This window comes from Babylonia areolata, chromosome 6 (genome assembly GCF_041734735.1).
Source record: "Babylonia areolata isolate BAREFJ2019XMU chromosome 6, ASM4173473v1, whole genome shotgun sequence".
In the NCBI taxonomy this organism is placed as follows: domain Eukaryota; kingdom Metazoa; phylum Mollusca; class Gastropoda; order Neogastropoda; family Buccinidae; genus Babylonia; species Babylonia areolata.
Window position 1 is genome coordinate 34962647 of NC_134881.1, and position 13263 is coordinate 34975909.

At 38.5% G+C, this 13263-nt stretch overlaps 2 protein-coding genes across 2 annotated transcripts in view; one reads left to right on the forward strand and one right to left on the reverse strand.

Annotated features, from left to right (window-relative positions):
* Positions 1–303: 303 nt before the first annotated feature.
* Positions 304–10721, reverse strand: LOC143283379 (cleavage stimulation factor subunit 2-like). The gene is made up of 10 exons (XM_076589584.1): positions 10563–10721; positions 8763–8841; positions 8024–8222; positions 6669–6776; positions 5900–6019; positions 5450–5512; positions 4296–4371; positions 3068–3177; positions 1406–1474; positions 304–832 (listed from the first exon to the last, which is right to left on the reverse strand). The coding sequence occupies exons 1-10, from the start codon at positions 10675–10677 to the stop codon at positions 719–721; spliced, it is 1053 nt and encodes a 350-aa protein (XP_076445699.1). The 5' UTR covers positions 10678–10721; the 3' UTR covers positions 304–718.
* Positions 10722–11872: 1151 nt separating this feature from the next.
* The window catches only part of LOC143283505 (mitochondrial pyruvate carrier 1-like), a 17916-nt gene continuing 16525 nt past the window's right edge, over positions 11873–13263 (forward strand). The window contains exon 1 of the mRNA XM_076589749.1: positions 11873–11943. Within this exon, the coding sequence (XP_076445864.1) occupies positions 11873–11943 (71 nt within the window). The remainder of the gene's footprint in view (positions 11944–13263) is intronic.

Sequence of the window (13263 nt, forward strand, 5' to 3'; positions counted from 1 at the left end):
ATGAATCACCATGCACACTGTTGATAATGATTGGAAAAAAAAAACACAGATTTTTGCTGCTTTTTCTTTTTATGGACACACACACACACACATACACACACTCTCTCTCTCTAACTCTCCCTGAATACCTGGTCATTACTTGTTTACATTTCAAAGTCCTTAACGTTTAAATCCATCAGTCACTGTCTGGTGACATTAGCAGCGGTCACACTGAAACCCAACAAATCAATGACTCAAAAATGCAGAAATAAAGTCTTTCAGGAGTACACACACACACTCTTCATTCATTACTTCTGTCATTCCTCCAGTTCACATTCTGTCTTTCACACCTTCACCCCTACCATACCTTTTTCTTCTTTTTTTTCCTTTTCCAAGGAGAATAATTACTGTCCAACAGCTCTGACAAGATTTAGTCCATGTCTGCCAAACTAACACACTGGGCTTATGCTAAGATAAGGCATCTGCTCCTTTTGTTTTTCCACCAAAGTAGATGTGGTGTAGCCTATATGGATCAGTCTGCACACTTTGAAACTAAAACTTGTCTCCCCCCCCCCACCCACCCACCCCCCTACCCTTTTCCTGGAGAAAATAAACAAGCAACAAAAATAACACCATTCCTGCGGAAATGAGCAGAAAAAAATCCCTCGTCTCCATCCCATGAACAAAACCTGATCAGAACACTACTACTGCTAGGGGGATTGGGGGTAGGGGGGTCCTTTCACTGGTTTTTGGACAGCTGCTCCTTGAGGATGAGGATGGACTGTCTCTGCTCAGGGGGCAGCATGGCAATCTGCTGGTCTGTCAGCTGCAGAACCTGCATGATGAGCGCAGCCTGCACACACACACACATTTATTTACATGTTTTTTTGTGGGTTTTTGTTTTTGTTTTGGAAATGGCTGGGGCTTAATTTCAAGACTAGGTGAAAATGTTCATCATCATCATCATCATCATCATCTGCATGATAAGTGCAGTCTGTACAAACACAAACACACACACACACATGCATGCGCACACACACACACACACACACACTCATTTATTTGTTTATCTGCTTAGTCAGTGCAACCTGCACACACACATATTTATTTATCTCATTTCATTTATTTATTTATTTCATTCTAATTATCACAATTGCTTATCAACCAGTCCTACCACACTGGGCCATATTTCTAAGGGTTGAAAACACAGTCAATACTGATCCTATAGAGCCTGAAAAAACTAAAACAAAAAAAACACCAAAAAACCCCACATACACAATTCCTACATAGATACAAGCCTATGCTCAAACATACTGTGATACCCCTACTCCCACACGCATGCAAACACACACAAACACACACTCACACAAACACATATACACACACGCACACATAAACACATGCATGTATGCCAAACAATGTTTACCTTCTCCTGATCCTGTGCTGATATCAAAGGCTCTGATGCCCCAGGAGTGGCTGGCGGCCCGCCGGGAGCCTGAAAAACATCAGGTGTCAACGGCTTCAGTCATTCTGTGCTGTGCTCACGTAACTTCATTTACACCAAATCCCATCCTTCATCTCTTAGAAATTCCTCTGATCTACATTCCTTCAAGTCAGATCTGAAAACTTACCTTTTCCGTAAGCATTTTTGTTCTGGTTAAGCCAAGGTATGTTTGTTGGCAAGTACCTTTGTGCTAGTATTTCTGTAGTCCTGATTTAATGCAGTGTGTATTTTATGTAGTTTTGGTCTTAGATGTGATGTCCTTTTTTCTATCTGGTCAATTTTAATGCACATGCGTGTGTGTGTGCATGTGTGCATGCGTACGTGCGTGCATGTGTTTGTGAGGTTACAGTGCTCTGGTACGCGTGTGTAAGTGTGTACGCATGTTAGTATGTCCAAACAGAATTCTATGTTATAAAATAAGTAATATTTTAATGCTTATGCAATTTTGTTTTTAGTGCAGTTAATATTAAATGACAGTGTGTGTGTCTGTAAGGGAGTGACATTAATATATATGTGTGTGTGTGTGTGTGTGTGTGTGTGTGCGTGTTTGTGTGTGTGTGTGTGTGTGTGTGTGTGTTCTATGAAATGCATTCTGTTTTAATCTAAACCATACTTACTTCATAGCTTTTATAATCTTTAGTGTGCTTTTGCATTCATATGAACACACTAGATGTTTTCCATTGTCAGATAGTGGTTGATATGTTTTTTAAGGCATGTTTATAGTCAACTATGATGTAAGGCCCTTTGAGCAGCATTGGTGCTGGATATCGCACCATAGAAAAACTATGTATTATTATTATTATTATTACAAACACATCACATGAGTGACAAATGTACACTTCGCAGTCAATGTCAGCTTGAAAAAGGACATTTTTTCCCATTCAAATTATGTTTAATTACTCTAACACACTAACTGTGACTCTCTGGTGCAGACTTCAGCAGGGGTCTGATTTCTGTCCTGAGCAAAATTCCACACTGCTCAGGCACAGAAATCGAATGTCACTGCAGCTATTTACCTCCCTTACCAAATTACCTCCCTTCTGCAAGCCTCTGCAGCACCCTCTTTTCAGGTAGCCATCTTCCATTCTGTGCATCCAAGCAGCTATGGTTTTTCACATTTCCTATCTTTCTCTCAAATGACTGATTCTCTACTGCTGCATGTTGTTATGTCTTCCAACAGGACAATAGGAATATCTCAATTGTTTGGGCAATCAGGCCAATTTTAATCTTTCTTTTTTTTTTGTCCACCTAGACGAGGAAAAGACAAACTCCGACCTTCCATTCCCTGAACAGACTTTAGGGGAATATTTCAGCAACAGAGAGAAAGTTGACAGGAATATTTTCTGTTTAACACTTAAAACAAAGTAACTCTTTCATTTCCAACTATTTGCTCCCTCTTCCTTTTTTCCCTCCATTTCTGAACTCTGAACTATACGACTGATCGATATGGATATATATATTTATATGTAGCATCTATCCTCAGTTAGAGACCAAACGCTAAGTATTTTACAAACATGGAGTTGTTAGCACAATAAATTCAAATGAATGCAGAAACGCAAGAAGAAGAGACAGCCAATTCCTCACCAAGGGTCTAGCCTCTGGCCTCACGGTGGGTAGCGCGGCACCAGGGAGGGGCTGGGTCACTGGCTGGGAGGGCCCCGGGGACGCTGATGGGAACAGCCTTGCAGCGGGCGCTGTCAACAGTGCACACAATACTTCAATTTGCAGTCAGTGCTCTGGCATATAGAAGCATCTTATGATTGTCTTGCCCAACTATGACCATTAGAACAGCAGTGAAGGCCTACTGCTGTCCACCTATCTGGGCAAGAATTTGTTAATAGCGGAGAGCGTCTTGTCCACGTTATAACCCCACTCTCTCACCAAACTATAAAAAAAAATTTAGAAAAAGGAACAATAAATCAGTGCCCTATGACCTGCATGCAACTGAGGCGAAAAGCAAACAAAATATTAAAACACCTGTATAAACTCTGCAGAATAAAATAAATAATCACGAAAGAGCAGAAAAATTAAAACAAGATTCAGCAGGGAAAAGGCACAAAAAACACTCATGTTTGCACAAATTAACAGAAGTGTGCACACAAAAACACACATCGTATCAAACACACTCACATGTTACACTTACCAGCGCAGACGCACATTCACACAGCAACCCTTTTTTTTTTTTTTTTTTTGCCTCAAACTGGTTTGTTGTACAGATGTATTGTCCACACAAGGCACAAGTTTTGGATATCATTTTGTTTTTCAAGCTTTGTTTTGATCTACTTTTGTAAATTTCCAAATCCAAGGAAGTCAACATTTCATTTCCAGTCCAACAAAAATAAACTGAAGTTGATATCCTGAATGTTGCCTGCTGCCTTGGATAAAATATTCACCAGTCATTCGTATTTTCATTGCTGTTTTAATTAATTTGTTTTCACATGAACAACACAGTCATAAAAGCACTGAGATCCAAACACAGTTTACATAACAGAGCGTGGCAGAGTCAGTTCAGCATTTAACTTCTGATCCTGCGTTCACTAGTGATCAGGGTTTGAGGCTATGTTTCAGCTATGAAGTGTCTTTGGGAAAGACACACAATTAGGATTTTCCTCACTCCACTTAGGCGTAAATGGGTACCTGACTTTGGTTGGTGAGGGTCAGAAGGGGGGTGTGGGGGGGAGGGGGAGGATTGGGCCCCGCCTTTCTATGACAAGCCCCGACAAAGTGGACATTAATTCAGTGCACACGTGGCCGTGAAAGGTTAATGAGACACCTTTAACCGTAACTTTTACCATAATTTACAGGCACTTACCTGTCACAGCTGGCACAGTTGGAGTGGCTGCCACGGCTGCCGGAGGTCTGGCAGCAACCGGAGGTGCAACGGGAGCCTGCCATTAATAATTATTATCATATCAGCAGCGAAAATAATAACCTTGTCTTTTTTGTGTAATGTTTCTACTTTAGTATATGTATGGAAAGGTATTTAAAAAATTCTTTTGTCCTGTATATGGATAAAATTGATGCGCCTGTAAGTGTAATGCTTAAATCTTTCTTTGTTTTCCAATATTATTTATTACCCTAATTTATTGAATGAAATTTATGTTTCCTTTGGACAGGATAAAGAAATATATGGTAATTTTTTTTGGAAGAAAAGAACCTCCGTTGCAAGGGGGGAAAAATTATTAATGACAGTAATCATCATCATCATCATCATAATACGATTATATAATAGTGCTTTGAATTTAATGAAAATATTTCAGGGTATCTGATAAGCCATTTATAAATGCATCACTGGCACACTGAAAATGGAGAGGACGCTTTGCATGTTCAACAAGTGGATCCCTGGGATGCACGCATAACAAGAGTGAAAAATCCTGCATCGGAACCTGAACCTCAGCCACATGCCAGGATCATCCACTGCAAAGGAAAGAGTGGTTTCCCTTTGCCACTGCTTGGCCCAGAAACCCAGATGAATATGCACACAGAGTATTCCTGCCTTTGTGTAAGTGTGCAGCAATGGAGATTTGATCAGACGTGCAGCGTTAGAGTGACCTTCTAAAAGCAGTCTGGGAGCTCCTAGAAAGATGTGCGAGTGTCTAAGCAAAAACGTGTGTGTGGGTGTGTGGATATGGGTGTGCGAATGCTTGTTTGTTTGTGTGTGTGTGTGTGTGCACGCGCGCGTATTTATTTCTTGAAATAATAGAAATGTGATGTCTTTATTGGGCTTGCATTGTTATGGCTCCGCTTTGTGTGATAAACATATGCTGACTGCCAAATTTTAGTGCTCCACTTGTAATCTGTATCACAAACTTCACCACACCTAATTTATCTGAGATAAAAAGATATTCTGATTCTGATGTAAGAGTCCTGGGAGTGGACCGCCAAGAATTTCTAAGTGATCAGCAGCCCTGAATCGACCACAAGACTTCAAGCAGAGGGAAGGAAGCATGACCCAAAAAGACTCACAGGAGTGGTGGTAGGGGCCGGAGCAGGAGCCAAGGGCTGAGAGTCGTCTCTGTACAGCATGGCCTGAAAAACACGTCACTACACACCGTCAGAGGTCCGTGGGGATCAGGCACGTTTTACAGTATGGTCACATCCGGGCACACACATACACATGCACATACATTAACACACACACACACACTCATACACACTCACACACATACACTTTCATACACACACACACACACTTTATGTAACTAACCCTGGCAACCTGAGGGTTGTCAATCTTCATGATGATCTGCGCCACACACACACACATGCACAAACACATAAGAAACACTCCTGTAGTTGTCACACAACACACTCTGCAAACACACACAGTGACACACACACACACACATATACATCCCCCCCCTAAACCCCCCCTCGCCCCCCCCCCCCCTCCCCCCCCCCCTTGTAGTTGTCACTGACCATGGCGACCTGAGGGTCTACAATCTTCATGACGATCTGGGCCTGAAGAAGGGCGTAAGCCAGCTGTGGGTTCTGAAGCAGCATGTTGCGTGCTTCGTTTGGATTGTTCTGAATGCACAGCTGTCAAACACAACACACAACCACACAGTGATAACACTTGGATCCACATTGATAAACCATACTTTTCCACAAATTAGACACCAATAATGCATAGAACCACACTGATAGCACATACGACGACACTGATAAAATACAAACATACAACCACACAGTGATAACACTTGGATCCACATTGATAAACCATACTTTTCCACAAATTAGACACCAATAATGCATAGAACCACACTGATAGCACATACGACGACACTGATAAAATACACTTTACCATACTCAGCATGATATTGATAACTCATACAACCATGCTGATGAAATATACAACCATACTGATAATGCATGGAACCACACTGGTAATATATAGAACCACACTGGAAACACATACAACCACACAGGTAACATATATACAACCATGCTCATGCTGATAAATGTATCCAAAATAGAAATATACTGAAACTGTGATGGACATCTGATCATAAACAAATTTTCATCTAAACAAAATGTATGTTACAAAATGTCATTATAAAATAGTATTTTGTATTTCATGTTTGTTTTTTTAAGAATAGATACATCAATAAGCAAAAGGTTACACACACACACACACACACACACACACACACACACACACACAGCACAGCACACAGTCCTCAATCACCTTCATCTGTTTCATCAACTCAAACATCTGTTCTGGAGGCAAACTGGCAACAGCCTTGGAAATGGCTTCAGGTGCTTTCTCTGGCTCCACTGCCTCACCAAAGGGTGACTGCAACATTCAGAACATATGAGATAATATCAATATTCTCTGTCAATGAAAAACGTTTCAATGAAGTACAGTGACCAACTTCACATTTCTGACAGATGATAAACAAAGTAATTCAACAAGGTATTTTCATATTATTATACAATAAACTGGGTTCTTAACTCACTCAGTACGGCCAGTCCTCTCTTCTCCTCTACACAGACCCCTCGGATGTCCAGTGGGTGTCTGAATGACCCAACCTTTAGCTTCCGTCGTCAGAATTGTGGTATTCTTTGTCTTAATGCTTGCCCATGATTCTGAACTGGATAAAAACCCTCCATCCAATACAGGTATGCTATTGTTTCAGTAACTAATGAAACAAGATGCAAAGTCATTTCTTCCGTTTCTGCTTGAAGCCCACTGTAATAATCATAGCTTCCTTAAAAAAAAGACAAAATATATCATTTCTCTAACCCATTCCACTCTACTGCTGACTATGTGGAAAAGATTGCAAGCATTTTCTCACCTACATCAACTGCACAGACATCTAACTTTTAATCCTGGTCAAAGATTCAAACTGATGATGTTTCGGTCTTTCAGTTTTCAACCATCCTTTCTACAAATTTTGCTAAATTACAGAAGGGGCAGAACTCTAAATGAATTTCTTTCCAGCTTTAACAATTGAGTATGCATACTGCTCTCAGTGATTTTGTTTTCTTTCTAAAGATTATGACCAAATAACTAATGCTTCATTTCTTGAGAACTATTGTGTGGATATTCTTCAAAAAAATGTAAATATATAAATAAAGTTAAAAAAAAATAAATAAATAAAAGACTATTGTGTACCGAATATTCACATTTTCTTTTTCAGTAGTTTTTGATCTGTGGCAAGATACAATTTTTTTCTTACATATTTGTGACGGTCTTTGAACCCTCCTCTCATATGATATTTAAAACATGTTCAAGCAGTAAATTTTGAAATAGCAGAATGAGAGTGAGACTGAAAGATTGAAATGAAACATCCAGGGTTGAGAAATGAATAACGTAAGATTATAACTTTATGAATATAAAAAAAGATTTTTCTGAAATAAGCACTAGCAAAATCACATTCATGCACACATGGCAATGACATACATAATAACATATTCTCTCTCCCCCCTACTCTCTTGTAGCAAACAAGGCAAGTCCATCTGCACCCTTATCTTAGCCAGGAAACCAATCCAACAGGAACCAATCCACCAATTCGACCATGACCCCAAGTGAACTCTCACCTCAATCACCATGGCTCCAGCCGGCTGTATGCCCTTCATCTCGTCCTTGTTCTCCCCAGCAGCATAGCCCACTCTGAGGGGTCGTCCGTTGAAGTCGTAGTTGTTCAGGTTGCGCATGGCACTCATGGCGGTTTCCTGGTCCGTGTACTCACAGAAGCCATAGCCTTTGGGTTTCCCAGTCTCTCTGTCATATACCAGCCTGCAGCAAACACACTCATCACAGTGACTACTTTGCACAGGGCTTCTGATAATGCATCCTATATGCACATACCTGACACTTTGTATGGAGCAGGTAGCTGAGGCATTCTAATTATTTCTAGAACAACAAGTAGAACTACAAGGCAGAATGAAGACAGAGTGAAAACCATATAGTAGTGGAGTTTCAGTCTGACACTGAAACTGATCGTTTGTACTAAGAAGAGTTGTTTTCCTTTGTCTTCCAAAAATTATCCTTCCCTCCCTTCCCTGTAATTACTTTCTCTTCATCACTGGCTGAGAACAGGCTGGTAACTGGTGGAAAACAAGAGTATAATGTGTTCATATCCAACAGATAATGAAGAAACCAGAAAGCTCATATCTGACTCAGAAAGAAAGACAAAAACAAAGACCAAAACAAACTCAGAAACTGAGTAAAGTAAAACTAAAAACACAACACAGAAAATCAGCAATGAACTTTGTGAAGCATGGACAAAAAAATATCTATGACTGATTAATAAATCAGTCTATCTCAAATACATACCTGAAGCTTGTCACCTGTCCAACTTGATTGAATATGGTCTTCAGCTGTTCTTCAGTTGCATCGTATGGGATATTACCAACTGTAAACGACATATTACCTTCAGTAAGTGTTCAATTTATTGTCCATCACTGCATCTTCAATAAATAAAAAGTTCTGACTGAAAAAAACAAAACAAATAATAAAGTAAATAATATGCATAATTTATATCTCGGCTATTCTTTAGTACTGCCTGCTGGTCAATCATCAGTAAAGGGTCACTTACTTCTGTGAATAAATTATACAGAAAAGCAATTCTAGTTTGATTATTGATTGTATGAGTTGTGCTTATGTTGAATAATCAATGTTTACATAACAAACAACTGTTTAAAGAATAAAAAAAAGACTTGAGAAAAAATGTTGCAAAATAGCATACAAAATGTCACATGAAAATGGCAAACGAAAATGGAAAAACAAACCCTGTGTGCACTTGCACAAACACACACTCACAAGTCACATACACACACACATGCATGTCCCCCCATAAATCCAAACATAACATGGGAATAAGTGACTATATTGAATAACCAGCTTAAACTGTACATACTATATCATGATGAGTTTCAGTTTTTGCTTCCGATGCCCATTCTGTGTAACCAGCACTGATGAACCATTAAAAGTCAATGAAACAGACACATACCATATAGAAATAAGCAGGGATTTGAATACAAACTTTTAAAGAAAGTGGATTTGCTTCATGAAATTCTCTTTTTTAGTTTTAAAGTTTAGATTCTACTCTATAGTATATATTACTATAGTATTAGCATTCAAATTCATAAAATGTTTCGTTCAAAATATTTTCAGATTTCTGGCTAGATACTCCAAGTACTGTCCTACAATCTTAATCTTATAATAACTGTGATAGGATTATCAAGAATAGTAATTAATATCAATAACAATAATAATAAATGAACATATGTGAATTGTGATGTAAATTTGTAATGTATACATTAGGAAATCTAATTACAATAATGTCATGAAGGAAATCTCTTTACAATAATGTCAGTCGGACACAAACCACAAACACACATACATACAAGCAAGCACATGCAAATATGCAAGCACACGCACACTGATTGGAAAAATAAAAATTCACATGCATGTAGACTGATTTTGTTTTCTTCCCCTGAAGTTCCTCCTCCCCCACCCCCACCCCAATCCTTGTCTACTATTATCTATAGTGAAAAATGTTAAACTATGAACACACACAGTTACACTGACACAGTGACAGAAAGACAGACAGACACACAGGCTGACAGACAGACAGACAGACAGACAGAGACACACCACCATATCATACAAAATTACAATAATCTGTGCTGGAGTTTCTAATGGAAATGATATACTTGTTCACTTTAGATTTGATGCAAAAATGCCAAATGTGGTATTCACTGATCGTAAGTTATAAAGTACACTTTTTTTCTTTCTTTTTTTTTTTTTTTTTTTTTTTTTTTTTACAACTTTCTCACTCTCACTGAGCACTTAGGCCTAGTATTCAAAAAGGTGATAGTGCTTTCCATAGCTAGAACAATACATTCTGCGGGTGATAACAATTCGCAGTTTCCTTATCGGTTATTTCAACTAACTGAAGCTTCATAATCCTCCTTCTGAGTTCGTGTTTATCAGAAAAAAAAAGTTATAAAATCGAAGTTGCACACATGCGTGACATGGAAATGATGGCACACACTACCGTCCCTACCGGTGATAAAACGCAACAATCTAACAACCCATTCAGAGTTTATGATATTTGAACATGTACATTACCAAACACAGATCTTGAAGCTCTCTCTCCCGCTGTCGCAGCAGGCAAAATCTGGGAGGGAAATGGTGGCAAACCGGGCGGTCCACTTTGCATACTGACTCCGGGTTGAAACGCCATCTTGCATGAGATGGTTACACTCCAGCATTACACACAGAGTTGAAGGTTGACTGGTGAACCAGAACCTCTTCTCTTGTATTGATGGTTCCAAGTGGAGTGTATCCTGCCACAGATACTAAAACCCCACATGAGATATTAAGTGTATGGTCCTGCACATATGTGCGGAATAACCTGTCTACATAGCGCTTGCTCGAGCAGACAGGGGCTGGTAAGACTTTTCCAATGACCTACCTTTGAGGACGATACGTGTTCTGTTATTTTGCTGTTTTTGTTGTTTTTTTTCACATTACTATTTGCAGTTATCAATAATACGCAGATGTGAAAACATGTGTTACTGAATAGCTATGTAGTCTAGCATACTGACCATGGATGTTTTTCCACATTCCTAATTTATTTTTTCGTGTGATTTTTTTAAATTTTTTTATTGCATTTTGACTGAGAATAATATTAAAGATAATCACATCTCATGTTAGTCTTCATTTCGCTACCATGTTTATTGATTAAAGCAGTCTCTCTTCTTTCTCTATTTTGTTGTGATGCTGTTGTGTTTTGTTGTTGTTGTTTTGTTGTTGTTTTTGTTGTTGTTGTTGTTTGTTTTGTTTTTTGTTTGTTTGTTTTTTGTTGTTGTTTTTTGTTTTTTGTTTTTTGTTTTGTTGTTGTTGTTGTTGTTGTTGTTTTTTGGGGGGTGTTTGTTTTTTTGTTTGTTTGTTTGTTGGTTGTTGTTGTTTTTTGTTGTTGTTTTTTTGTTTTGTTTTTTGCTGTTGTTGTTGTTGCTGCTGCTGCTGCTGCTGCTGCAGTGGCGGCTGTGTTCGTTCAAATGCTTTAGACAAAGGAGCAGCTTTGGTGTCAAACCAATATATTCCTCAAAACACTACATGTCCTGCCAGTCAAGTCAGAATTCGTAATAATACTGAATTAAAGAACAAATTACTCACTTTTTTGTGTGTGAATCGGGACGAGTCTCTTGTTTGATAATGATTCGGTATTTTCCAGAGCATTCTTTCTTTTTCTTTTCTTTTTTCTTTCTTTCTTTTTTAAAAATTTTATTTATTTTTTCAGCTGTTTATAGGTGAGTGGCTTCCCTTGCAGAGTTAATTTCGATTACCTATTTCTGGAGACAGCATAGCGACCCAGATTGCAAACAGGCTTCAAGGCTGAAAGAAGACTTAAAACCCTGTCACATTTGTTTGCCACCATGGCAGGGACTCTGGTCAAGAAAGGGGTGGCATACGTCAAAACCAAGGAATTCAGGGACTACATAACCAGGTGACCACTGTATATTAACTTAGATTATGCGAATGGTAAGGACTGACTGGAAACATTTTTTCACCACACATCCGACTCACTGTAACTTATGTAACGAGGTTAGGCCTTAGCACACGCGTGTGTCGCGTGTACGTGTTCAGATGAAGACCAGCAGGAGTCATTACAATTACCCATGCTATTCTGTTAAAACCTCCATTGAACAGAGCTTGCATTGTTTTCACCTTGTCTCCCAACGGGTCGAAAAAGACAGATAGAAAACTTAAGTCGATTTATCGGTAACTGGCTGCGGCTTGCTGTAACGAAAGTGAAAGGACGACACACAATCGATAGCCTAATGGGGAGCTGAGCATGAACGTTTTCCTTTGATGTAACGTTTTAAGCTTATGTGTGACAGATCGGTGTCTGTTTTAGATTATAGTATTAATTACTTCACTTTTTTGCACGTTTCATTTGCAGTAACAAAAATGAGTTATTCTATTTCTAGTTTTATGATGATTGCAGGCAATCATTTGGAGGAAGGGGGGGGGGAAGAAAGAAAGGGAGGGGAAAATACAATCGATTTGTATTAGTTTTGGTTGGTGGTATATTTTTTTTTCTCCTTCAATGTCCAGTTGTCAGTGCTGTCAGCTTTTCATGTTGACATCATGACTGAACAATGACCTGCTATGACCTCAGCCAGCTGTGCTAAACCATGGATGCTTTTCCAACTCCAAATAAAAGTAATTGGAAATGCTATCCATCTTTGGTCATTTTTTAGTTTGTTTTTTGGTGGGGGTGGAGGGAGAGATTATAGGGGAGTGTAATATGTTAATGCTGAATTGTTGAATTTAAGGGGGGATATATATATATATATATATATATATATATATATATAATTAGAACCTGTAAAATATATTTATTGACACAATGGATCTTAAAATACATACTCATGATACCGTTTAGGTTGTTGAGCCTTACAGTGTGTGTACAAAGTAATCAGTCAGTTCAGAGAAGAAAGAAAAAGAAATCATTTTATTGTTGAATAATAAATATGCCAACAACAAAAACAGTAATTAATCATTGTCACTGGCTAGGCTGATTCGGATTAGCATAGCATAGCACTAATGAGTGTTATTATTATGTAACAGGGTATAACAAAAATAAAGAGCTTTTCTATTCTTTAAAAAAAAAAAAAAAAAAAAGAGAGAGAAAAAAAAATTAGGTAATGTTTGTTTGTACTATATTTTGTCATATTTGATATACTGCTATTTAGTATATATATATATATATATATATATATATATAGAGAGAGAGAGAGAGAGAGAGAGAGTGGCTGTTATA

Excerpts from the sequence above, each read along its gene's own strand:
- LOC143283379 (XM_076589584.1), bottom strand. The coding sequence starts at position 10,677 with ATGGCGTTTCAACCCGGAGTCAGTATGCAAAGTGGACCGCCCGGTTTG. Across the intron at positions 8,842-10,562 it reads AGCTTCAAGATCTGTGTTTG|TTGGTAATATCCCATACGAT; the intron begins GTAATGTACATG and ends TGTCGTTTACAG. Across the intron at positions 3,178-4,295 it reads AACTGTGCCAGCTGTGACAG|CGCCCGCTGCAAGGCTGTTC; the intron begins GTAAGTGCCTGT and ends CACTGTTGACAG.